General features: G+C 40.5%; 2 protein-coding genes and 1 pseudogene across 5 annotated transcripts in view; all 3 read left to right on the top strand.

Annotated features, from left to right (window-relative positions):
- Tmem245 (transmembrane protein 245) overlaps positions 1 to 12,672 on the top strand; it is an 81,815-nt gene extending 69,143 nt beyond the window's left edge. For both annotated transcript variants that reach the window (XM_090330399.1, XM_090330398.1), the window contains one exon: positions 12,592 to 12,672. In XM_090330399.1, coding sequence (XP_090186525.1) covers positions 12,592 to 12,637 — 46 coding nt within the window. In that variant the 3' untranslated portion in view covers positions 12,638 to 12,672. The remainder of the gene's footprint in view (positions 1 to 12,591) is intronic.
- Positions 12,673 to 19,237: 6,565 nt separating this feature from the next.
- The window catches only part of Ctnnal1 (catenin alpha like 1), a 54,443-nt gene continuing 46,151 nt past the window's right edge, over positions 19,238 to 27,529 (top strand). For 2 of the 3 annotated variants that reach the window (XM_090330396.1, XM_090330397.1), the window contains exon 1: positions 19,238 to 19,435. In XM_090330396.1, the coding sequence (XP_090186522.1) occupies positions 19,295 to 19,435 (141 nt within the window). In that variant the 5' untranslated portion in view covers positions 19,238 to 19,294. The remainder of the gene's footprint in view (positions 19,436 to 27,529) is intronic. The other variant, XM_090330395.1, reaches the window with a different exon arrangement.
- Positions 23,067 to 26,485, top strand: LOC150065751 (small ribosomal subunit protein uS12 pseudogene; annotated as a pseudogene).

The following is a 27,529-nucleotide window of genomic DNA, read 5'->3' as shown; positions in this document are numbered from 1 at the left end:
GAATTTTACCCTGTTCATTGAAGTAAATATCGTCATCTAGATTTGTTATGATACTGATGTTTGAGTATTAAGGCTGTGTGGATGATGCTAAGTAAATAGGAATTGTTTACAGACTCTTACTAGGAAAATTTTAATACTGTATTGAGTCTGAATTGTTAATGTCTTGAAAGATCACAAATACATAAGGGGTGCAGGTGTAGCTCAGTAGTAAAGTACCTGCCTAGCAAGCATAAGCCCCTGAATTCAAACTCTAGTACTGCCATTAGATTAAAAATAAATGAAATTAAAAGTGGTTTTGGAGGCGGGAGTTTGGCCTAGTGGTAGAGTGCTTGCCTAGCATGTATGAAGACCTGGGTTCGATTCCTCGGTGCCACATACATAGAAAAGTTAGAAATGGTGCTGTGGCTTATGTGGTAGAGCCTTAGCCTTGAGGAAAGCCCAAGGACAGTGCTCAGGTCCTGAGTTCAAGCCCAGTACTAGCAAAAAAAAAAAAGTTTTTTGTTTGTTTGTTTTGTTGTGTTTTTTGTTTGTTTTTGTTTTTGTGGGTCATGGGGCTTGAACTGGGCTTGGGCATTGTCCCTTGAGCTCATGGGGCTTAAACTGGGCCTGGGCATTGTCCCTGAGCTCTTCAGCTCAAAGCTACTGCCCTATCCTTGAGTCAAGCCCCATTTCCTGTTTTCTAGTGGTTAATTGGAGATAAGAGTCTAAGGTCCTTTTGTGCCTAGGCTGGCTTTGAACCTTGATACTTAGATCTCAGCCTCCTGAGTAGCTAGGATTACAGGTGTGAGCTACTAAACCTGGCCAAAAAAAAAAGGTTTTGCTATAATATGATACTTGGCCCCTTGGACCATCTGCCTCCTGGCCTTGTAAATCTGCTCTCTGCAGAAGATTCCTAGACAGGCTGCTGCTGCTGCATTGACACCCTTAAATCAGCAGGAAATAGCAGAGTATATTATTATCCATGTTCCTTTGTAGTAGTTAGCACTACCTCTTCAGAGAGGGAATTATGGTATAGTTTGATCATCTCGAGCAGCAGTGATGTGGGGTTAATAGAAAGGCAGGCAGAGAATTGTGACTTACACAACTTGCAGGCAGCAGGTTAAACTAATAAACTAAAATCTTCCTGACAATGAAATGGAGACCGGAAAGGACAAAAGAAAGAATGGAAAAAGTGAGAATAGGTGGTCAGAGAATTTATGGCCCATGGCATATTTCAAATGATGTATTTAACGAACAAGTATTCAAGAAGGGAATCTCTATGTACAATCACTGCAGAAAAGTTAGTTTTTAAGATGATACAAAAAATGAGTATTAATTCTTTGGAAGGCAAAAATTTCCTTTTCTCCATTCTAAAAGTGGGCAGTGTATAATCAGATGGTATGAGGTTTAGGAAAAGATAATGGTTGAAGGATAAAAAAGTTTCTACAATGACATTTGAAATATGATGTAAAAATCAATGTTAGTAAAATCTTTTTTAAAAAGATAAAATAATTGAAGATTACAAAAAGAATAAAGGAAGCAGGTAACAGGTAAAAGTAAAAAAAAAAGTTTCTACATTGTAGAAATTTTCCTACTGTGAAAAAATAAGTCTTTTCATGTTTTTTTGGCTGATAATGGGACTTTAACTCTGGACCCTGGTACTGTCCCTAAACTTGCAGCTTAAGGCTAGTCCTCTACCACTTTGAGCCTCAGCGCCACTTCCAGTTTTCTGGTGGTTAATTGGAGATAAGAGTGTCAAGGACTTTTGTCTTGAGCTGGCTTTGATCCCCACCTCTCAGCCTCCTGAGTAGCTAGGATTACAGGCAGTAAGCCACCAACACCCAGATCTTTTTCTTTTCTAAGGGGAAACTCTCATTTGACTCTAATGTTTGGTACTTACCATCATATCTTGAAATATGTATTGTCTGTGTTTTGGTCATGTGTAGAATTCATCTCTGAAGTCTGCTGAAAGATGAGGAACCGTCTTTCACTGCTTCTTTTTGTAACAGCTCTACTGTGGTTCTATGGAATGTGGTTCTATGGAATCATTGTTGAGTTTTCACATTATCATGAATATGTAGATCATGTTCATCTTTGAGCCCCCTTGTACTGTGTCCATTTTTTTTTATTATTTTTTTGTGTGTGTGGGTCATGGAACTTGAACTCAGCCTGGGTGGTGTCCCTGAGCTCTTGAGCTCCAGGCTACCACTCTACCCATGAGCCAAGCCTCACTTCCTGTTTTTTAGGGGTTAAATGAATATAAGAGTCTCAGGTTCTTTTGTGCCCTGGCTGGCTTTGAACCTTGATCCTCAGATCTCAGCCTCCTGAGTAGCTCGGATTACAGGTGTGAGCCACATCACCAGTTTGTGTCCATCTTTTATTTTGGGGAGGGTGGAAGGGCAATACCAGGTTTTGAATTTGGGTTGTGAACTTTCTAAGCAGGCACTTCATTACTTGAACACTATCACTTAGGTACAACTTGGTTGGGTTATTTGGTTGAGATCTGAAAATGCTTCTGTCAAGATGTCAGTCTCTTTTGTTCTTGATGAAATTAATTTTAGATCTGAGTCTCATATTTCCTAGGATGTGCTTCATAGGCAATTCGGAATATCTTTTTTTGTCTTCAAAGTGAAAATGTATTTTTCTAATTTCTGGATCTTATTTCTTTTTCTTTTTTTTCTAACATAAGAGAACTTACCTAATTAGATTTGGCCTAATCTGCATAATCTCTGCTTTTTTGGTTCAAGTCTACAGATTAATCAGTGTTTATTATACCTCCCAAATATTTTCCTCTTTGCCATAAAACCATGAAAATGGCTCAGGTTGTAGAATGAGTCGTCTTGGACAACAAAAACAAGTCATGAAATCAGATGGTATAGAACTTTAGTTCTTGGCTCCTGTTAAGAGTGAGACATATAGAAGTTGTAGGTTGGTTATTGTCAGGACCATGCGTCATGTGTCTCTACTATCAGTGATGTTTGGTCCTCTTTGGGGCTGGTTGATTGCTCACAAAGAGAACAGAGCTTGAGAGCCTGAGTGCAGCTATCATGGACCCAGGATAGAGGGTGATGGGGCTGGTTGTGTGCAGAATATAAATGCTCCCCTCCCTTTCCTGTGTCAGTCTTCTCCCCACCCTCATCTCTTGTTGCTATTTCCTATTCCAGAGAGTTTTGCTTTCACCTTCTCCAGAGGGAAAAGACTACTTCCCCTGCCACAGAGGGGACAGGAGACAATGGTTCACAGGTAGAATTGAAGAGGCAGGGGAAAGGTGATGTGTCACGCTTTACAAGCAGACTGTAAAAAACAGTTCTCTGCTTTGTTCACTTTCAAATTTATTTCTTGTCACTAGTTCTCAAACCTCTTAGGAATTTTGCAGAATAGATCAAACTGCAGTTAGGTTTTTCCCACCACTTGGTTTAGGATTTGGCTTTTTAAAATATGCAGAAATTATGGCAGTTGTCCCTCCACATTCTCTGAGCTTGTTGCTTTTGCCTGTTGTTAGCTTCACCCTCTCTTAGCTGTTTATGCTTTGTAAAAATACTTGTACTGGCATTCTCATGGTGTTTTGAAAGAACCTAAAGGAAGTATGTGTTCAGTGCATTAGTTTTTAGTGCGAGAGTTAGATAAATTGTTAGTTAAATAAACACAGCCCTTCTAACCTTTATTGGGAGTAACTGTGTGCTGAGTTCCATGATGAAACTTTACATGCTACCTTGTTTTACTTCATCTGTCCAATGTTTTTGCAGGAGGCTGGGAGCTGTTGTTTCCACTGGGGTTTACATGAAAAAAAATGCAGGCTTAGCCACCTTGCAGACACATAACTGAGAAGCTCACAGGCTTCTTCAGCATTCCTTTTGCTTACCATGCTACATTGTGACTTGTTACTTCCCGTATCCTCATTTACCATCCTTATCCAATGCTGCCAGTTTGACCTCACTGCTGTCTTTGCCTGTTCACTGCCAGTGCCACCAGTCATCTGTGTCTTCTGGCTGTCCCTCAACCTTTTCTCCCTCTGTTCTCTAGTCCTTTCTCTATCCTGAGGCTCATATGGATATCTCAAATTTCAAGCTTATCTGATTGTGAAGCTCTCCTAGCAGAAATAGCACCACTAATTTTTGGAGACAGGTAACATCCTTGATGGGGCTGTTGGAGCCCTCAAGTATGAACTGGCCTATGCCTGCCTCATCATCCATCCTGTAGCATGTCTTGCTTTTCTGAGCTGCTGCCAGGCTAGCTGAATATCAGGGCCTAAGATTCACCAGACTCATTCTCCTCTAGGCTTCTGCACATACTTCTTTCTTTATCTGTACAACCCTATCCTTCTTTCTTAATTAACTCCTAATCATTCTTCAAATCTCAGCTCAGATGTCACTTCACCAGAGAAGCTTGCCCTATCCCCTGACACCAAGATTTGGTTTCATCCTTCATGCTACTTTAATGCTGTCATAGATTGCATCTTGTACTTTTCCTTTGTAGTCCAATTTTCATTTATATGCTTGATCATCTGACTTTTCTTTCCTGTTTAAATGTAGTTTGCTGTTATTCCAGGGGCTCTGTTTTAGTTACATGTGTATCTACAATATCTGTCAACAGTTTTGTTCTTGGGCTATGTGTAATTCCTACCCAAAGGAGTGAATGGGCTGGGAGGGAGTGGTACAGAGGCATGAGCTTCGAAAGTGCTTGGTGTTAGGAACTCTTATATTGCTGTCTCTGACAATAGGGAGTGGATATTTGTGTTGCATTAGGCATATGCCCCTTAATTACAGAAGCAATTGCCTCAGGCTGAAAAGACATGTTTATGAGACTATTTCTTGTCCTCCTTTTGTCCTCAGTCAGATGGGCAGCTTTATTTACCACAGGAGAGACTGGGAGGGTTCCCAGAACATTCCCTCTCCCCTGCACCTCACAGTTGAGAGAGGTGCTCCAGTATTTGGACTGTGGTGAATGTGGATAAAGCATTGAAGTTGAAACTATCTTAGCCTTGATTCAATAATGGGAACTCTCACTTTTTTTGTTATACTTGGGCTATTTGTGGGGAAGGGCAGAACCATTCTTGTAATTATGCACCTTAGAGTGCTTCATTGATTTCAGGGAGCGGGGAGCGGGGAGGGGGAAGAAGGTCAAAAACATGATATGAGAATACTTACTTTTCTTCTACTGAAAACTGACAGCAGTCTCTTCACTGTTAAAAAAAAGCCTAGGGCAGCCAGGTGTGGTGGTTCAGGCCTGTAATCCTAGCTACTCAGAAGGCTGAGATCTGAGGATAGCTGTTCAAAGCCAGCCTGGGCACTAAAGATCATGAGACTCTTACCTCCAATTAACCACCAGAAAACTGGAAGTGGCACTGTAGCTCAAGGGGTAGGGTGGTAGCCTTGAGCTGAAGAGCTCTAGGGACTGTGCCCAGGTACTGAGGGTAGCCAGGAAGCAGTGGGAGTCTAACCCAGACACTCATCCAGGAGTGCTCTTCTCTTCCCTTTGTTCTCTATCACATCTGATAGCACTGAAGGGACTACTGGAATGGGGTCCTATAGGCGACTCAGCTTTGCTGAGTTATTAGTAACTAGTTGCTGGTTTTTAGAAGTGTCATCTTAATCTATCTTTGAGTACCCTGAACAATTAAGTGCCCAGAGTTCAACCAGAAATGTTTCTTGTAAAATAATTTTTTTTTTAAATGGTGGGTCATGGGGCTTGAACTCAGCCTGAGCACTGTCTCTGAGCTCTTCAGCTCAGGCTACCACTCTACTCCTGGGCCTGGGCACTGTCCCTGAGCTCTTCTACCCTACCCTTAGCCACAGCTTCACTTCGTTTTCCAGAGGTTAATTGAAGATAAGAGATTGAGGTCCTTTTGTGCCCTGGCTGGCTTTGAACCTTGATCCTCATATCTCAGTCTCCTAAATAGCTAGGATTACAGATATGAGCCGCCACATCCAGCTAAAATAATTTATTAATTCAATTATGACATAACACCCTGTGAGGGTGTTTGGGGTATTAGGTAAGAGATGGAGAGGGAAGCAAGAGTTGGGAAAGAAGGAGTGTATTCACTGTATGGCTAAAAATTCTGTTAAATACTTCCTGACCCTGCTCATCTGCTTTATCCACAGTAGTGTGGCCCATGTTGGGATTTCTTCAGCAGCTTCTTCTCTTCCCTGGCTCTTCCCTAACCCTTTAGTATTGCTTCCCCCACTCTTCACAGCACAGCCTCTCTGGTTGTCCTGGAGCATAAATATTATGTTCTCCTGCTGCTTAAAATTCCCACAGTGACTTCCCATGTCTGTCAAGATAAAGTTGGAAACTTTGCTTTAGCCCATTCCATGCCTTTTTTTCTGCCTGTTTCTCCAGATTCATGTCTTTGTACTGCCTGCCTGGCATTTATTTCTTGCCAGGAATTGGTTTTGATTGATTTAAAGCAGAACATGGTTTAATTCCCTGAAGTCAGTGTGATTGTTCCATAAGTTGTCCCCTCTGTAGCTACCACCCTCTTTTTAATGTAGTTTCATGGTCTATAATGAAAGTATTCTTCTGAGAAACATTGCTGAAGCCCTCTGGGTTAGCTGGAAGCCGTTCCGCATATCTCGTAGCACTTTACATTTCTGCAGTTCACACTTAATGCATGTATTGCCAGTGTATGTTTAGTTTCATTTTGTTCCCACTGATGGAGAAGCTTTCAGGAATTAGGAACTTTGGTTTCACTTGTTTGGTATTGTTGTCTTCCCTCATTGGTGTTTGGTGCACAGAAAATTTGATGAGTTTATAATTAATAAAACCAAAAGCAGATCAGATGGGGGCTGGGGGAAAGACTTTTGCAATATACCCTTGAGGCTAATAAAAGGTTTGAGATTTAGGATTTCATTCTAGACTTGTTAGAAACAGAATAAATTTGGAAAAGTCTCACTGTAACTTGGGAGGAATCGAATCCCATGACATTTTCAAGGAGCAAAGGATGGAACATACATGTTCCCTGTTGCCCTTTGAGGACATGTGAAATATAAACAGTGGTCTTTTTTTTTTCTCAGATCGCAAGACATATGGTCCTTTGAATAGTCTTAGTAGGACAGTAAATACTTGTAGAAACAGTGATAATCCGTTTATTTCTTCGAAATTCAGAGTTTTATGAGTCTTGTTGAACAATTAGAGCTATGCTTCTTGAATAGGCCTGAAACAAATCATTTCCATACCTCTAGGTCATGAAATCTATTTTCAGGAGGGTTTCAGCCCCCCCTCCCCACTTTGTGCATGTCCACACACATACATGCATAGGGACACACACTTTCTACACCACCACCACACCATGACTCCTGGACAACTAGAAATAGCATTGAGAAGGAAAATTCTTAATAGCTGTTGTTTTTAAGTGTGTTTCATTTTCTTTCTCCTAAAAACTTGTTGAAGCTTTCTTAGCCTAGAGGTAATATTGAAGAATTAGATAGGAATTTCAAGTTACAGCTCAACTTCCTTGTCAATAGAAAGCAGTCACTAAGTTCGCCACAGTCAACCACAGTGTTAATCTTATTTCATGCATCTTTGCTCTGAGGCAGAGTTTTCATTCATAATTTAGAGGAAATGAATGTTGACTGAAATTTGTAAATAAATTTTTTTAAAAATGTAAAAGGATAAGTTAGGAAACATTAGGTATTGGAGAACACTTAGTAGATTGGACAGTATGGGGTTATTGGATATATTAATTTTCCAAGGGTTTTTAGAATTCAGTGTGACCTGAAATTCATATTGTTGGAGAAAGGTTTGTGGCCAGCTTTGGATGAGCCTGTGAAAAATACATAAATAGATAGCTAGGGAAATGGTTCTGGCCATAATAGAAGTGCTGGTTCGCCCTCCTCCACCCAGATAGTTGACCATGTCTGGACACATCTAAACTCTAGTGCATAGAGGCCTTAAATGCTGCCAAGTGTCTTAGAGTATACCAAAAACAGTGATGCAACTATTAAGAACTGGTCGGTAGTTAGAAATACATAGACATACACACCACACACACACACACACACACACACACACACACACACATCTTAATTTTTGGAATTTTTCCTTCAGAACATAAAAATATATAAGGAAATAGCATTCATTTCAGTATTTAATCCAGTCAGCATGTTTTTAACCAAGTTAGTAATGCCATACCTTTGAAGGGGTTTATATATTTTTTCATTTTGTTGGTCATGGGGCTTGAACTCTGGGTCTGGGCGCTGTCCTTGAGTTCTTTAGTTCAAGGTTACTGCTCTACCTCTAGGCCTGGTGTTGTTCCTGAGCTCTTCAGCTCAAGGCTACTGCCCTACCCCTTGAGCCACAGCACCACTTCCAATTAATTGGAGATAAGGGTCTCAAGGTCTTTAGTGTCTGGGCTGGCTTTGAACCTCGATCCTCAGATCTCAGCCTCCTGAGCAGCTAGGATTACAGGTGTGAGCCACTACATCTGGCTTTTTTTTTCTTTTTTTAAAGATTTTATTAACACTGATTTTTTTTTACATCATATTTCAGATGTCAAATTTAACAAACAAGTTTGTCATAGATACATATCAATTTGTATATAAATATGTATCATAGATATACATGTCCATATAGTTATATTTATATCTCCAGGTTCATATCAATGACCTTGATTACCCGAGTATTGAGTTATCATTCTTATACTGTTTGGATCTAACATCCACATATCAAGGAGACCATGCACCTTTTGTTCCTTTGGTCTTGACTTATCCCACTCAACATGATTTGCTCTCGCTTCATTCACTTCCCAGCGAATGCCATTATTTTATCTTGTCTGGTGGCTTTGTAGAATTCCATTGTATGTATGTATCACATTTTTTGTATCCATTCATCTGTAGTGGGGCATCTGGGTTGTTTCTGTCTCTTGGCTATTGTGAATAGTGCAGCAATGAACATGGCTGTGCAGGTGTCCTTATCCTATTCTGGGTCATGTTGCTCATGGTAGATGCCTAGGAGTGGTATGGCTGGGTTGTAGGGAAGGTCTGTGCTTAGATTTTTGAGGAACCTCCAAACTGCCTTCCAGAGTGGTTGGACTAGTTTCCATTCCCACCAGCATTTGTTGTCTGAGTTCAGAATATTGGCCATTCTGATTGGGGAAAGGTGATATCTTAGACTTGTCTTATATTTGTCTCTCCTGTTCTGTCATGTAGCAGTTTCAGAGTTTCAGGTCTGATATTGAGGTCTTTGATCCATTTTGAGTTAATGTTCACACATGGGGACAGGCTGGGATCAAGTTTTAGTTTTCTGCATGTGGCTGCCCAGTTTTCCCAGCACCAATAATTGAATAGGCTATGTTTGTTCCCCTGTATATCTCTAGCTCCTTTGTCAAATATGTTGACTATAGATATGTGGTTTTATTTCTGGATCTTCTATTCCATTGGTCTTCTGGTCTATTTTTGTGCCAGTATCATGTTTTTGCTCTTATGGGTTTCTAGTAGAGTTTGAAGTCTGGTATTGTAATACCACCTGCATTGCTCTTTTTGCTAGAATTGCTTTGATTATTCTAGGTCTTTTGTTGTTCCATAGGAACCTTTGGGTTATGCTCTATATTTCGGTAAAGAATGTCCTTGGGGTTTTGATGGGAATTGCATTGAAATTGTCTATATCAATTTTGGCAGTATGTCCATTTTCATAATGTTGATTCTCCCAATCCATGAGCATAGGATGTCTTCTCATTTCCTGGTATCCTCTTTCTTTCTTTAGGCTTTTATAGTTTTCATTAAATCATTCTTTTACACCCTTGGTTAGGTTAATCCCTAAATGTCTTATTCTTTTGGGGGGTTATTGCAAATGGTATCATTTTTTGTTGGTGTATTGTTGGCGTACAGAAAGTCTACTGACTTTTGAAGGTTGATTTTGTATCCTGCTACTTTGCCAAAGTGGTTTACTAGTTGTAAGAGTTTGGGAGTAGAATTTACTGGGTCGTTCAGGTATAGGATCAGGTCATCTGCAAACAGGGATAGTTTAATTTTTGCTTTCCTTATATCCAAAAGGGCTTATATATTTTCAAGGATTTAGTCCATAGACAAAAACTTTCCTAAGTCTTACAGTTGTTTCTTTGAAAGTTGAGCTCTCTTAGAGTCATGTGCAGAGGCACAAGAAACTTAGAACATCATCTCTGGGGCCGGGGAGTTTGGCCTAGTGGTAGAGTGCTTGCCTAGCATGCATGAAAGCCCAGGCTCGATTCCTCGGTACCACATACATAGAAAAAAGCCAGAAGTGGTGCTGAGGCTCAAGTGGTAGAGCTCTAACCTTGAGAAAGTCTAATGACAGAGTTCAGGCCCTGAGCTCAAGCCCAGGACTGGCAAAAAAAAAAAAAAAGAACACCATCTCAGAAAGAGCTTTTGAGACAACTGAACATTCTTGAATGGAATTTCTGTAACATTTTAGCTGTATTTTTCAGTTTTTATATTTTAAGGGGTATCAAAGTTTCTGAAGTAATGCACCTATTCCCTGATAAATATAACTGTAACCCCTCTATACATTATCCCAACAATAAAATACAATTAAAATTGTTATTATAAAGGTGATGCACAGAGGGATTATAGTTACATAAGCCAGGTAATAAATACATTTCTTTTTCTTTCTCTTTTTTTTTTTTTTTTTTTGGCCAGTTCTCGGGCTTGAACTCAGGGCCTGGGCACTATCCTGGAGCTTTCTCAAGGCTAGAGTTCTACCACGTGAGCCACAGCACCACTTCTGGCTTTTCTGTATTAAGGAATCGAACCCAGAGCTTTGTGCATGCTAGGCAAGCACTAGGCCACACTGCCAGCCCTATGAGTACATTTCTTTTTGGACAATGTACCTGTGTTCTTTCTACATTATTCTAAAAGGTTAGACTTTTAACTTGTTGCTGTCCTACTTAACCTTTTGCTGTATGTAAGTGTGCTGTGTAAGATTGTACCTAATGCAGACTGTCTGCCATTTTTTTTTGTACTGTAAAGTATTTGCTGAAGTTTCAGAACTTTTACCTCATATTATGCTTTAATTCTTTCTCTAATGAAAAAAATTAGCAATTTGTTTACCCCAGACATTTGTTATTGATATGAAAACAAAATACACTATATTTGACTATGAGAAAAAATGTGTGCTGGGCACGTTGGCTTATGCGTGTAATCCTAGCTACTCAGGAAACTGAGATTTGAGGATCGCAGTTCAGAGCCAACCTGGGCACTAGAGACCTTGAAACTCTTATCTCCAATTAACCAGTAGAAAACCGGAAATGGCTCTCTGGCTCAAGGCGTAGGGCAGTAGCCTTGACCTCAGGACAGTGCCCAGGCCCAGAGTTCAAGCCCCATGATCCACCAAAACAACAACAACAACAAAAGTAAGGCACAATATACTGTGATGTTACCACAAAGTAAGGTGACTTGAAAATTATTTTGAGTGGAGAGTGGGAAATGGGGACAAAAACTTAAGAAGGGATATCAATGTGTGAGAAGTAATGCACCCTCTACCTGGTGAATATAACTGTAACCCCTCTATACATTGAAATAAAAATAATTTTGAAAAAATGTTTTAAAGTTAAATAATTGGTTCATTGTTTACCTGTGTTATTGTTACAAAGGAATAATTTTTAACCTCCACCTAAGGAATGGTAATAAACTTTCCTTCATTTTATCATTTGAGATACGATTGGATACAAATAACCAAAAAACCCCAATCCCACTGTCAATGGAACTCTAAACAACAGTGGGATAAATAGTGAAGAAGTTCATTCTCATGTGAATAGAAGAAGTGAAGGGGTATTCAAGGTTAGTGGGCCCTGGGCCCAGCTTTTCTCCAGCCTCATGTACTCCAGTCCCAAATGTGTTGCTCTTTTCTATATGATGAATGTTGGAACTCATGTTCATTGATAAATCCAGGCTGGCTACATGGCTACCAATGCAGATGTAAACTGGCTGTGACACTACAGTTCAGGAATGTAAAATCATGTTTCAGAGACAGCTTAGCTACCTGTGGCCTGAGGCAGGTACCTTGCAGAGGACTGCCCCCATCAGTCAACATAACTACCTGCCAATTTGCAGCATTCACTCATGTGGAGCAAAAACAGGACAAGTCATTTGGCAAAAGACCTATCTGCTCCATTTCTGCTGCCCTGACTCCCATTTTTCTGAGTTTAGTCTGTGCTGGTTAACGTTTATTATTTGTTAATAAAACTTAAAGACTCACTATTTTATCCAAGTGCTTTTTTTCTTTCATATCATCATAACCACTTCCCAGGCAGTAAAAAGGCAGAAGAGACAAGGAGGATTGCCCTCTTTAAAGAGCTGCCCTGAAGTTGTACAGTGTTTCTGCTTATAACTCCTTCACCAGAGCTTAGCCAAGTATGGTTTCTCAGAGTAACTGGGCATCATGTAGTTTTGCATGGAAGATATTGGACTCAGCAAAAAGCTGAGATTCTTGTTAGTAAGGAATGAGGGGCAACTAGCAGACTTTGTTAAGAAAAATAGCAACTGTATAATCTCTTCAAGGCTTTCAAAGATAGTAAAAATTTATATGTCAGTATTACATGGTTGCCCTTTCCTATCTTTCCTGTCTCCTTCTGTATTTTATTGCTTCTTCCTTCCCCTACCCTCCAGTACAAAACTAATCATATATATTTTGTTCTTTTAGGACTTTCCGTGACATCTCTGAAGATCTGAAGTCTTCAGCAGATTGATGGGTTTCACTTTATTGATTCACTGGAAAGTTCCAGTGAGCTCCCCTCAGCGGTGGCAGCTTACTGTCAGCTGGGCCCGACTACTGTGCCCAGGAGAGAAGCAGAAGCCTCCTAACCTTCAGGCAGAACATCTGAGCAAGAGACAACTTGATCTGGGCTGCTTTGCATTTTAAAACACAACTTCAGAGTTCAGAAGTGTGGTTTTGCACTTGAGCAAGCTAGGATGACTTGAAAATTTTCAGTTTATACACTGGTACCATGGCTTGAATTTTTTTTTTTTTTGCTTTATCTCTACTACTATAATATGTATTTATAAAGTTATTTCAAGAACTCTAAACTATCTTCTGTTAAAAGTATATTTAGTGTAATATTCTCCTGTTTAAGAGATTTGTTCTTAAACTTTTCTATGACAGTCATTCTTAAGTGAAGAGGGCTTTCAGTTTTGACTATGTAGTTGTTTAATAATGACACAAATAATGCATCTTCCCCTCTTTGAGGAAGAACATATCTTAGATGGAAAGGTCGTATGGCTTAATTGGGGATCAGTTGTATGCTGCAACCAGAGGAAATACAGGTCCTTTTCTTCCTTCTTTCTTTCTCTCCTCATGTCATTCATTATAGTATTGCCAAAATTCTAAACGTGACTGAATGTTGAATTAAAGTGTTTTTTAAGCTGCTGTGAATGATAACAGTGTGATAGGATTCATGCTATAATTAAGTTTTCTTCAACATCACAATAACCAGCACTTTGTTTAGCCCCTTGGCACATATTATTTCACAAGTTCTTCCTTCACCACATTTTATAACTTCACATCAGTTTCATATAGATGGGAAAATAAGAAAAGTGACCACTGCAAAGTTGCATTTAGTAAGATCTTGTCTCAGGTGTTTCTGACCTCACAGTCTACCAACAGGAAACATTTCTTCTAATGTTTTAGGCAGTTTCTCCAGTACTATGATCTAGAATATTTGTTGCTATCCATTTGTTATAAATGAAGACTTGTTCTACAGCTATTGACAGGGCTGGAATTAGAGTCTGTCTCTGTGCACTGAGGCCTCTCTACTTTTAACACACATTCCTTTCCTGTGCTCCCCAGGGGATATGGAATGCAAGGGATTTATGTCAAAGATTTGCTTTCCAGAAAACATTTAAAAGTCAATTTTCCCTCCCTAAAACATCCCACTAGGAAATTAATGATAAACTAGAGCTACTTAAGCTGAATGTGGTGCTGTGGCTCAGATGGCAGAGCACTAGCCTTGAGCAAAAAGTGTCCAAGGTCAGTGCCCAGGCCCTGAGTTCAGGCTCCAGGACTGGCAAAAAAAGAAAAGAAAAAAAGGTTGCTATGATTTTTTTTGGACTATTACTATGTAGTGTACTACATGAAGATTTCTTACTTGTGTTCAGAATTTATAACCTGCTATTTCATCAGGTGTGAGATAAAACTACAAAGTAACTTTCTTTTAGTCCATTTGTTCATTAACATATTTCTTGAAAGCTTGCTAAACTGTGGGCAGGGCACCATGGCAGGGAGTAAAGTATACAGGATAAAATTCTCAAGACACTCTCTCATCTTAAATATTAGCCAGATTATGTGCAATGCTAAATTTAAGAAAAATGCATTAAAAGAGCTCCAAAAAGATATCGTTTTTTTCTTTTGATCTCTACACTTCTAAGTTTACAGCTGTTAAAACTAGCATACACTCATAAGAGGCAAATACTATGAGTTAGTGTGCATTTACAAATTACTTTCCACTGAAGTGCTTTTTAAAGTAATACTGCAAAAAATTAAATTTTGAGCTAATGTATGACTGTTGGTGGAAACATTGTATTAGCATCAAGTTTTTTTGAGTAGAACTCTGAGCAGTAAGAGAATAGTTTAGAGCTGCTTAAATTAGCAGCAGTGATGTCATCTTACCCTGAAATACTAGGCGCAGTGTTGGCTCAGTCCTGATCAGGAAACTTGAACTGTTCCCCTGCTGCTATGAAGTTTAAGGACTAGGGAGTCTACCATCCTAGAGGTTGAGAATGAGGGCTGGCCAGCAGCTGTCCTCAGGGGCAGGATGGTGGTTCCAAAGTGTTTTCACTTTGGGGAAAACAGAGAGAGATTGTGGTATGTATGAAAAGGTAGGTTAATAAACACAATCAAGTCTCAAAGATAACCTTCCCTAAAGAGGTTCCATCAGAATTTGATTTAGAAAGAGGAAGTTTCCTTAGAAACAGATAATGAATTTATGAAATAGAAGTAGCTTCAATAAAAATGGAATGCAGAAGAAATGTGTCACAGAATATTGGTATTTTACAGATTCATTAAAGATTAGATTCAAGACCACATTCACTGTTCAGTTGTAAATGAAGGGAAGTGGTCTCAAGGAAAGATAAAAACTTAGCACACTTCAGGAATCTCTTGTCTAAAAGCAAACAAGGTATAAGGTTTTCAGGTTCCATGGCATATAAGTCCAGCTTGAATTCTATCAGTTGTTCCTGAAAGTGACCTCTATAAGGCTACCTTCAATGCCAGTCTTGGATATTGTTAAAATTGTAAATTTTCCTGGCCCTTCCTTTCACCAGAGGTTGTTAGCTGGTCTCTCCTTTTGGCTTCTGAGACTCGTGGAGCTGGCTTTTGGCTGTGGGAAGATGCCTAGGACAGTTTCATGGAGACCTGGTATTTGGTAAAGGGCTTGCCGATGAAATCTTGGTCTGACTCACGGTGCCTGGAATGTGATGTGTTCTGGGATGAAATAGGAATCCATGCTGTAAAGGATTTGAAGAGAACAAATTAATTTAGGTGAGCTGTCTAGAATTTATGGGAAGCAACATCAGAACCTGACCTTCCAGCTTCATTTAAGGCTCTCCAAAGTCCCCTCCTACTAGTTTTGTGGTAGGACTCTAGTACCCTTTTCACACTGGAATCATTTCTGGCACTGTGCTTGCTCCCAAATGCTAGCTCCTGCCAAGAACACACGCTTTTTATTTATTTCTTAATGTCTTCCCTATATATTTTGCCATCAAAAGCATTTTTATTTCATTAACTTATTGAGAGCCTGCAAAAACACATAACTGAAAATTCTGAATAGTTGTCTAAGAGTTTAAAAATAATCAACAGAATTGTAAATTAAAATGTTCTTTCTGCAAGACTCGTCGAAATTCTGTGTTAGCATAGGCCTTTTGTAATTGGGTGGTCATATTTTCTAGAGAAGAAAATAAACTCATAGGTTCAAGTAGTGTGTTAAATACACAGGGCAAGTTAACCTGAAGAAGTCAAAGTGGAATTGGATTTGTTTTTCTCTAAGCCATGTTCTACTTCTTTCCTTTTTCCTGACAGTTTAGCAACTTTTGGCAAGATTTATTTCTTAGGGTAGTAGTTCCAAGAGTTGCTAATAGTTGTTGTAAGAGAAACAAAATGTGTATGAGAGGAAACTCCATGGTCAATTAAAGTTGAGGAATGCTGAGTTTATTTCCTTTCTCTGTACTCATAAGAGGATTGGTTTTATTTTTTATTTTATTTTTTTGCCATGCTGTGATGTGTTGTGAATTTATATGAGAGACCTTTTGACCTTAGATTGAACACCATTCCTTTTCTCCATACATCTCATGGGACTCAGGGTCCTTTGGGAAATAATAGGTTAATCAGGTTTACAAGTCTTTAAAGTTGACTATTCGTAGTGGAGTTACTAGACATGAGTCTATTACTGTGATACTGTGTAATGTGTAATAAATTTCAACAGTTTATTAAGATGTTAGACAGAAAGCTTACTGTCATACTTAACATAAAGGTTCTTTTCCACCTGGTGGTGTGTAAAATCAGTTTTTTGCAAGGTCTTCAAGGATCAATTAATGTGCAGGTACAATGGTGATTTATTGATATTGCATTTAATAATGCTTCTATTTGGCACTTTATAGTTTTCAGGCACCTTTGGGAATAGCCCTGTGAGGCAGGCAGTATTACAGTCATTGCATAGCACTGAATGCTCTGAAAGTATTTTTATTTTTTTTTCTTTTCCTTTTTCATTTCATTTTGTTCCCTCCTTTTCCCCTTATATTTCTTTTCTTCCTCTCTATTGACCCTGTCTCTCATTTTTGCACTCTTCATTCTCTCTCATAATTTCTTCCCCTAAGATCATACCACAAAGGATGGAGCCAGAATTCAGTTGCAGAACTTCTGATTCCAAGTCCAAAGTTCTTTACACCAGGTCTTCTCTTTTCCTTTTGTATATTACAAGGAAAGGTACGGAAAGTAAATCTTCAACATTGTTTTAGTTTATTGTGAAATGGAATTCTTTTGTAGTGCAGTGACCTACAATTGTAACTTTCATTGTAGCTGTCTCAGAGGAAACCATTCTCTGTCCTTTGCAGTACTGCTAGTGCAGGTGACTGGAGTGCATTTCAGACACAATTTGATTGTGAAGCAAAGATTGGATATACAGTTATAATTACTGAACTTGTTGAAAATATATCTTCTCTGCATTCTCGGACAAAGGAAAGTGAAAAAGAACATTTAAATATGGCAATAAATATTCTTTATTCTACAGAATGCTGTTTCTTAGCTTTAACTTGCTTTGACAACCAACTGATGTAACTTCTTTGTAAAATACAAGATATTTATATTTTGAAATAAAATTGCTGGCATTGAATGTATCAAGTGGTAAACTCAGCCTGTTGTTTCTTGAGAAATCTTTTTATTGGGGATGGGGGAAGAGGGTTACAAGAATTTGGTTTCAACATGAGAAGGGATATTAATGTTTGAGAAGTAATGCACCCACTACCTGACAAATGTAACTGTAACCCCTTTATACATTACCCCAACAAGACAATTTTTAATAATACAGACAAAAATTGATTCATGTGCATTACTACACGTATCATGGAAAAAAGAATTTGGTTTCAGAGACTTGCACTTGCTAGACCTGTAGCTGTTCTTTGTTTTAAGCCATTTTTTAAATAGGATCTTGGTTTTATTGCCCAAAGGCCAGCCTTAGGATATAATCTTCCTACCTCTACCTCCTGTTTAACTGGAATTACAGGCTTTCACCTCCACACCATGATTGTTCGTTGAATGAGGTCTAACTTTTTGCCTGGTCTAGCCTTGAATTCTAACCATCCTGATCTGATTGTACAGAAATCCAATTCTTTATCCATACATTCATTTACTTATCTGTCTCTCAGGTCTTATGCCTTTCCTTTTGCAATCTTCAGCTTATCTGAAGGAAGATATATATATATATATATGCATATTGGTAGATGCTGGGCACTAGAGGGTCTGTGAATGAGGCTGGAGTGATGGGGAGAGGCCTTGTGGTCCATAGGAAGCAGGAGGATTTAGCTCTGGAAGCATGCTTGCCTGGCAAGTGCAAGGTCCTGAATTCAAACCTCAGCTCTGGGGAAAAAAATGAAAAAAAAAATTCATGTTGAAGCTTCAGCATGGCCATCTTCAATGCCAGTATATCTGTGTACCTGTGGTAGAGGAAGCTGAACTAATTAGACAAAGCACTGGCAAGCACATTTCAACAGTACTTGGGGAAGAGCTCTTAAAACCCCTTAATGGTATTAAGTTCATGAGTCTAGTGTGATCTGTAAGGTGTTAGAATGAACTAACTAGCCTCAGATTCTTTCCTGCCCTGATAGATTCTGCTTGGCAGGCAGGGAGTATCTCACAAAATATTTCTGCATGTCTTTTAGTGTATTGCTTAAATCTAGATCTTCACAGGGTACAGGTCCTGACAGCCTCCTTATGGCTTTGCGCCTGGAAACCTGAGGGCAAGAAGTGCTGACATTCTGTCACATCACAGCTTCTCTGTGAGTTCAAGGCCAGCTGACTGAGGGAACTCATTCTTTGCCGTAGGCCACTCCAGTCAGAAATGTTCAGTGAATTCTTACTTAGAAACTGCCTTTACCCCACACTAGAAAGTAACTTTAGAAGTAGTTTTAAAAGGTTATGATTTTGAGCAGTCGAGAAAGCTTTTTCATCTTTAAATTTCCTTTTGAAGAAAAATTGGAAAACAGTCTCAAATATTCACTGCCCTTTTGCTGAGTCTCTACTTAGTACATGATTCTCCAGTGTTCCTTTTTCAATTCAAGTCAATTAGTTGGGTTGAAGACCCAAGAAAAGGGACTACCTGTTGAATTCCCAGCCCAGGATGGAGGTCCCACCCCCACAGACTTGACTCAGGTTTTGCTCTACCAGTTTCAAACCTAGCACCACTTCCTGGAAAATCTTTGCAGGCACTTGGAATTGACAGATCCCCCATCCCCTGATCCAGAGGACTGGAATCTTTCCTGGGGAACATTGTCTTCTTGAAACAGGGCAGGTGGCCCTCGTAGATCCTCAATTGTTTTTCCCCCATGGCCAGGTGAGGTGCTTTCAACCTAGGATAGAGTGGGGTGGGGTGTGTCCAGCGGTTTGACCTAGGGGGCGGGGCTTCGGGAAGTGGACCCCAGGCTGGAGCCGGCTGGGCTGGGACGCGGCGGTGCCTGGGGGAGGTGGGGGGGGGGGGGGAGAGGCTGGTCTGGGGGCGTGGCCTCCCTTCCGCGGGGCGTGGCCTCCCCTCCGCGGGGCGTGGCCTGGGCCGCGCGGTGGCGAGCGGCCTCCGCAGACCCGCGGGCTGGTTGGCGGGCACGCAGTGGCGCGGAGCGCTGGCAGAGCTGCGGGGCGGAGGACCATGGCCGCCTGTCCCTGCCCGGCCAGCGTTGGCGGCGTGGGAGAAGTCCACAACTCTAGCGTCGCAGGCTTCTCCTTCGATTCGGGACTCGAGATCAAAACTCGCTCGGTAGAGCAGACGCTGCTGCCGCTGGTTTCTCAGGTAAAAAGTGGCGCCCCGCGCGGCCCCTCCGCTGCCTCCCGCGCGGCCTGCGATGGCGGCGACCCTGGCCGGGGCCTGGCGGGGCGGGAGGAGCTGCGGTGTCCGGGTCTAGGGGCCCTAATGAGGTTGGGGAGGGTGGCACCGGCCGAGGTAGCGGGAGGCTGGACCACCCGGGGTCTGGGAGCCGGCCCGGCGGTGGAGCCCAGCAGGTGTCCGGCCCCCGCTCCAGGACCCGCCTCGGGGCTGAACCTCCAACCCCCCGGCTCAGAGGAGTCCCCTCGGCGGTCCCGGCGGCGGGCAGCGAGGACCCTCAGGGGGCCCCGTGGCACTGGGGTCCCTGCTCTGCCCACTAGCCAGCCTACTCCAGTGCCTGTCTGCATCCCGGGCCGACCCCGGCACCAGGCTCGGCTAGGACATTCCTCCTGGCCTCCTGTGCACCCTTTGTCCCTCGCGCCTGGCCCTGTGTGGACTCCCCACGGCCGCTCTGCCCCGGGCCAGTCCCTGTCCCCTGCCTGTCCACCACCGCGTGTGCTTCTGGTCTCTCCCAGGAGTGCCGGGAAGGACCGCCCGAGACTTGAGTTGCACGCACACCTTTTGGCCAAGTCTTAGCTGGGATTCGTGCCTTATTGTTGTTTGTCGGTCACGAAAGAAGTCTGGAATCCGTCTACTAATGTGCTTGGGTTGGGGAATAAAAAGTCATTGTTAGTCTGAGCTGCGGAATACATAACCGGAGGGCTAGAATTCCTCACCTTCATCTGGGCTGATGTGCCAGACTCTGCCAGGAGTGAAGAATCTGTGCCGCTGGCAGAGCCTTGGTATGTGACTCATACTTCAGTTGTAACATCTTGGTGACTCATGGCAGGATTATCAAGATTTTAGAGGTAGAAGGAATCTTAAATTATCCGAGTCTAAATTTAAGAATTCTTACTGACACCTAGCCACCCATGACCCCCTATATGTCCATTGTAGTGTGGCACCAGTCGCCAATCCATATAATTATTTTATTTTACGTCTGTGCTGGTCCTGAGGCATGAACTCAAGGCTAGGCTCTGTCCCTGAACTTCTGCTCAAGGCTACCACTTGAGCCATAGCTCCCTTTCTGGCTTTTTTTTTTTCTTAATTGGAGATAAGATTCTCATGCTCTTTGAAAACAGGGCCAGCCATACTCCTAGATTCCTGTTAGGCTGATTATTTAAACAAACAGCCAGTTCTTGTTTATCTGTTGCACAGGGCTAACAGAACTATGAAGAATGCCTGACACTCTCCCATGCTCTTCTCCCAACTCCTCTTCTCCCTCCTAAGGACCAGCAGGATGCAGTGCTAAGATCCTTCAGCCCACTCTGCCTTCCTTCCTCCAGAGGAGCACTTCATAGTACAAACAAACCCAAATGAGAAATACTGCAGCACATTTATGCCACAATAATTGACCTCAGATTGATAGTGTTTTATCCATTTGCTTAATAAGATCATGTGCTAGGTCACACTCTAAGTACTTTGTAAATATTAACTCCTTTAACTCTAATAACAATCCTGGGAGGTAGAGACATGTTTATTCTCATGATATAAATAAGGAAACTGAGAGCTAGTGAGCTCAAATAACTTGTCATTAGTTGTGGTACCTCTTTAAGTGCCAAGCTGGGATTTGAACCTGTATAGCCTGGCTCCAGTCTGTGCTTTTAGCTCCTGCACTAGACTATGTCTCCTCTAGAGAAGAGAGGTAGCGATGAAGAAGGTATGGAAAAGTTCCACAATGGAGAAGCAAATGGTAGATTATAATTTGTACATGTTGTAACATTTTATAGTATGACTGCTACAAGAGTATCTGTACTACCCAGGATTCATTGTAGAATTCTGGAGTGAAAGGGTGATTACCTCTTCCTCCCTCCCCTCTTTTCTATTAATGTCTTGTTCAATGTCACAGTTTAGTCTGCTACTTTGTATCTATATTCCCTGCATTGTATCTCTGTTATAATACCATACTGATATTCCTAATGATGGTTCCTTAACAGTTAACTTTCACTTAATGTCAAGAAATGCATAAAGAAGTACAAGTAAAATACTGTTAACAAGGCAGATAAATATGGAGTATAATTTAGAATTTTATGGTGTTAGTGAGCAGTGGTTTAAACTTCAGCTCTCTAGAAAACATATGTCCAGATGTCTCTTTTCTAAGCATACTGCATTATTATTCAACTCATTTTTTTGTTGTTTTAAGTCTCATCTACAAAGATATTTTAAGTACTTCAAGAAAGAATTTATTGTGCACTTGCTAGCTGCTATTCTTTAAGTACATACATTCAAGATGGTAGATGGGATGTGTGTAGTAAAGCATTTATCAACTATTAAATGAACATCATCAGTACAGAATGGTTTGAGAGCTCAGGAAAGAAATGGATAAACTTGGAATTATGCCATGGAGAATCTTGGGGTGAACAGTAAGATTGATATTATGCAGATTAAAGTAGATAGCCCCTATTTTGCTGTCATTTTACTTCTAACTTGCCATGTGTAAAGTTCTAATTCTAGCTGGGTGTGGTGGCTCACACCTGTAACCCTAGCTACTCAGAAGGCTGAGATCTGAGGATCTTGGATCAAAACTAGGCTGGGCACAAAGTCTGGAGACAAGAGTCTCCGGTTACCAGAAAACCAGAAGTGGTACTGTGGCTCAAGGGGTAGGGCAGTTGCCTTGACTTGAGCTCAGGGAGAGTGCCCAGGCTCAGAGTTCAAGTTCAAGTCACACGACTGACAAACAAACAAACAAAAAGTTCTGATTCTATGGTCTGAGGTCTAAAAAGTCCTGAGTTGTAAGTCTTTTTTTTTTTTTTTTTTTTTTTTTTGCCAGTCCTAGGGCTTGAACTCAGGGCCTGGGGCACTGTCCTCAGACACTTTTGCTCAAGGCTAGTGCATTGCTACATGAGCCAGAGCACCACTTCTGGATTTTTCTGAGTATTTGGTACCGAGAAATCAAACCTAGGGCTTCATGCATGCCCTCCGGGCCCATACTTTTTTTTTTTGTTGGGTCATGGAGCTTGAACTCAGCCTGGGCACTGTCCCTGAGTTCTTTAGCTCAAGGCTACCACCTTATCCTTAAGCCAAGCCACACTTTCCATTCTCCAGAGGTTAATTGGAGATAAGAGTCTCAGGTCATTTTGTGTCCAGACTGGCTTTGAACCTTTGATCCTCAGATCTCAGTCTCCTGAGTAGCTAGGATTACAGGTGTAAACCACCACGCCCGACTCCAGCCCATAAGTCTTATAGTAGGAAATTCAAGGTTGTGTCAGTGTTAGAAAGGAGTATAATTTACCAACATCATAAACTAGAAAATATGTATGTTTTTAATTTTAACAGATGTGGAAAAGTGATTCTGTTCAGTTTATTCTAATAATAACTAGAAGCACTCAGTTAACTACTAATAAATAGGAACATTATTTCTTGCTAGGGAGTTAGTGCATTGGAACAGTGCTTGCTTAGCATATGTGAAACCCTAGGTTGAAAAAGAAAAAAAGAATTCCCAACACTGGGAAAACAATTTGTAGGGAAAAAAATGATCTACTAATAGTAGGCAGAAACAGAAAAGTTCCTGCTATCCCAAGTTCTAGTTAACTTGTGCTAAAAAAAAAAAAATCCCAAGCAAGACAGGAGAAGAAATAAGTAGACAAGGTATATATAGAGAGAAAAAGAAAAATGGAAAGTCTCATTTTGATAAAAATTTCTATACAGAAAACTCAGAAGAGTCAGAGAATAATTTTTTTTTTTTTGCCTGTCTTGGGCTGGGGCTCAGGGCCTGAGCACTTTCTCAAGGCTAGAGCTCTACCACTTGAGCCTCAGCACCACTTCCGGCTTTTTTCTATGTATGTGGTACCTGAGGAATTGAACCCGGGTATTCATGCATACTAGGCAAGCACTCTACCACTAGGCCAAATTCCCGGCCCAATTTTTTTAATGAGGAATGTTTAGCAACCTCACAAAATATGGGAAACTGAAGTTAACTGCATTTCTCTAAATCAATAACAAGTCAATTAGTTATAGCAAAACAGCAAAATATAAGGTTCCTAGAATATATGTGTGTGTGTGTGCATGTGTGCATGTGTTTGTGCGTGTGCACTCGCTCACATGTGTGTGTGCAAGCTCAGGATGCCAAACTTTATGGAATTTTTTTTCTTGAAAACCAAAATGGATCTAAACAAATGAGAGATTGAGCACTGTGTTCATATCTTTATTGATACAATATTGTAAGCGTATTTCAGTTTTTTTCTACTGATTTAAAACTTGATGTTTATTTGAAAGAATAAAGGGTGAAGAATAGCCAGAGGGAAATAAAGTGGGTGGACTTGCTCTGCCAGATTTTACGACTTATTGTAAAGCTCTAATGTGGAAATAAGAGCAAGGGGAACAAAATAGACTAGCAAAACACAACAGAAAGACCTGGAACAGATTCATTTGAACATGGAAACTTGGAAAAATGACAGTTGACATTACTGATCAGTGGGGAAAGGAAGAACCCGTTCACAAAATGAAACAAGGAAAATTTGATATCTAAACAGAAATACATAAAATTGGACCTGTTTAAAAAAATCCTAGAAAAAAAATAGAAAAGAGAGCAGAAAAAGTAAAAACAAACAAACAAACAAACAGCTCTCTCTCTCAGGCCCATGGTGCTGGCAAAATGGGTGGGGAAGTATTATGGTCTTCATACTGCCAAGAAGTTTCTTAGTCACAGGCCAGAAATGGCATGATAATATAAAAAGTGACCGTTTGGGCACAGCCCTGAAGGCCAAACTATTTGGAGGCAATTCCTATGCACAGGGAATTACATTATGCTGGAAGAAGTAAGGGTGAAAACCCAACAGCCAAATTCTGTAGCTGATCAAGAATGGCAAGAAAATCCTAGCTATTGTGTACCCTGGGATGATTGCTTGAATTTTACTGAAGAAAATTCTGAAGTTCTTGTTGCTGGATTTGGCCAAAAATGTCATGCTGTTGTGACATTCTTGGAGTCCGTTTTAAGGTTGTTGAAGTAGCCTATGTGTCTATTTTGGATCTATATAAAGGCAAGAAAGAAAGACCAAGATCATAAATTTTGATGATGAAAACATTATAGTTATAAAAAAAAAAGAAAATAAAGAAGAAATAAAGAGAAAACACACACACACACACACACACACACACACACACACACACACACACATTAATTCCAGATGGGTTAAAGACATAAATATGAACTAAAATCTTTTAGGGAAAAAAAGGGCAATATTTCTATGACTTTTGTGGAAAAGGATTTATTATACCCAAAGTAAAACTCTAAGCAAAGGATATTAAATTTGAAGAATCTATCCAAGAATAGGAATCAATGCCCATAATACTTGGAAGGAAGGCAAGAGGATCACAAGTTCAAGGTCAGCCTAAACTGTATAACAAGATCCTGTCTCAGAAAACCTAACAACGACCTTAAAACATGTTTTCTCACAGACTTGTGCCAATTTCACATGCATGTAACTGTATCTATTTGGGAAGCTCAGACTGGGAGGATGGTGTTTTGTGGCCAGGCTGTGAACTTGTCTCAGCCAAAATCTGGGCCTGTGCCTGTCACCCAGCTACGTGAAAGACTAAGATGGACAGGATTGTGATTCAATATCAGCCTGGCAATAATGTTCTCAATACCACATCTCAAAAGAAGAAACTGGGTATGGTGGCAGATACTTGTCATCACACCTACTTCCAGAAATAGGCAGATGGAGGAGATGAGTCTGGACAGAAAGTGAGACTCTTATCTCAAAAACAGACCAAGCAAAAAAGTGTTAGAGTTGTGCCTGAGTGCTACACAGAGTACCTGCCCAACAAGTAAAGACCCAAATTCAAACCCCCATCTCATAAAAAAAAAAGTATGAAAGGTATGGCAAGCCATAAGTAGGAGAATATATTTGTGTCTAATAACTAAGAAGTGATTGATAATACCTAGAATAAATAAAATTGCTTAAAGGAACCAAAGATTAACAAGATTAACTATTAAAAACCAATAAGAGTTAAATATCTGACAGGAGAAGGAACAGCCAAAAGATAAATGAAAAGATGTCCAGTTTCATTAGAAACTCAATTTAAAACCACAGTGACATGGGAAAAATGTGGAGATGATGGGAAAGTTGGTCAACCATATTGGAAAATGGTTTGGTTGTAGTCTAACAATTTAACAATAGTGGCTTGAAGTTATAGGTCTGCTGTACAGCTGCAGACTAAAACAGTTCATTTCTGTCCAGATTTAATCTATAACACTGCAAAAAAAAAAAAGAAAACTAAATGAATACAGGATGAACTAAAATAAAATAAAAAATAGTTGCTGGGCATGGTAATCATGGCACATGGGAGGCTGAGTCAGGAAGATTGTGAGTTTGAGGCCAGCCTGGACCTAGTGAGAATTTTTTTTAAAAAAGTTAATAGTATGCAGGGCACCTGTGGCTTATGCCTGTAGTCCTAGCTACTCAGGAGACTGAGATCTGAGGATCGCGGTTCAAAGCCAGCCCAGGCACTAAAGTCTATGAGACTCTTATCTCCAATTAACCACTAGAAAACTGGAAGTGGCACTGTGGTATAAGTGGAAGGACATTAGTCTTGAGTTGAAGAGCTCAAGGACAGGGCCCAGGCCAAGTTCAAGTCCCACGACTGATGAAAAAAAAGAAAAAAAAAGTTAGTGAAATAAAAGCAAAGTTGAAGGTGAGTATTACCTATGGATCGGTATTTCTTCAAGTTCTATACCAGAGAAGCCCTGGAACATGTATTAGAGGAATGGATTACTTCTACAGGCCTCAAACTGCAAACCACAAAAATGATATATATATTTTTTTGTCTTCCTCTCAAAAGTCCCTCTCAGGGTCCCACAAGTTTTTTGGAAGGAAGTAAAGAAGGGAGGTCTACCCTGGAGCCCCACCCTTGTGTGGAATGTTTTTCTGTGGCCTCCTACCCTTTCCCTGTCTGATAGGTTTCCTTCATTCACTTTTCCCGGACTCCTTATGCTCCTAAGGAAGCTTACTTCATTTTCCTATTTTTCTTTGCATTGCCCTGGAAGTTCTTCATAATCTTTGAGTATGTTGTAAGTAAGGGGATAAAGGGCCTTCTCTCCTCTTGCCTGATTTGTATATATCCATACAAGCACGGTTCACTTGCAAAGATAACACTCAAAGATGGAAACCATTGTACATGAGAAAAAATATCCACCTTCTGACCTTCTGAAAGTGAATTCTCATGATTGGGATGCTCACTGCCATTCTGTTTTCTACAACTCATTAGCTGATTGCATATCTTCTTTTTTTTTTTTTTTTTTTTGCCAGTCCTGGGCTTGAGCTCAGGGCCTGAGCACTGACCTTGGACTTTCTCAAGGCTAGAGCTCTACCACTTGAGCTTCAGCACCACTTCCGGCTTTTTTCTATGTATGTGGTACCGAGGAATCGAACCCGGGTCTCCATGCATGCTAGGCAAGCACTTTAACCACTAGGCAAAACTCCCGGCCCCTGATTGCATATCTTCTTAATTCTGAAAAATTACTGATGAATTAAAGATGAATTTGTCTGTTTCAAATAGTCTTATAAATCATTCTTCAGGTCCCAGGCAATTAGGCTTTGTGCTTCCTCTTGGTTTTCTTTACTTGCTTTCTTGCATCCTGCACAATATAGATGAACAAGCTAAGAAAGCCTATTTCTGTCAGTCATCCTATAAAACAGGAGCTCAAAACCATTAGGAGAGAACACAGCTCCTAGAAACCTTCAGTATCCCCAACAATCATGGAGTGCAGATTGCATAAGAGACACTGTTCTAAGTACAGTATTTTATATTTGTTCATTTACTTGTTCCCATCAATAACTAATGTGATGGGCATTATTATGGTCCAAATATGTACAGGAAGGTTGATATACAGTTTCATTTCCTATACTGCAGTCAGGTTTCCAAACTCAGGTCTGTGCTCCTAACTACTGGGAGAGTTTGGTGTGTTTGTACTTTATGACACCCTTTGTTGGTAACAGCAAGCCCTAGTTCTTATTCTTTTATCCCATACCAGTTCTTATGTACATCAGATCATGCTGCTTCCCTGTGGGATGCCTCCTC

Source organism: Megascapheus bottae, chromosome 3 (assembly GCF_031878675.1).
Source record: "Megascapheus bottae isolate mThoBot1 chromosome 3, mThoBot2.hap1, whole genome shotgun sequence".
NCBI lineage: Eukaryota > Metazoa > Chordata > Mammalia > Rodentia > Geomyidae > Megascapheus > Megascapheus bottae.
This window is presented reverse-complemented; position numbering and strand designations above follow the sequence as displayed.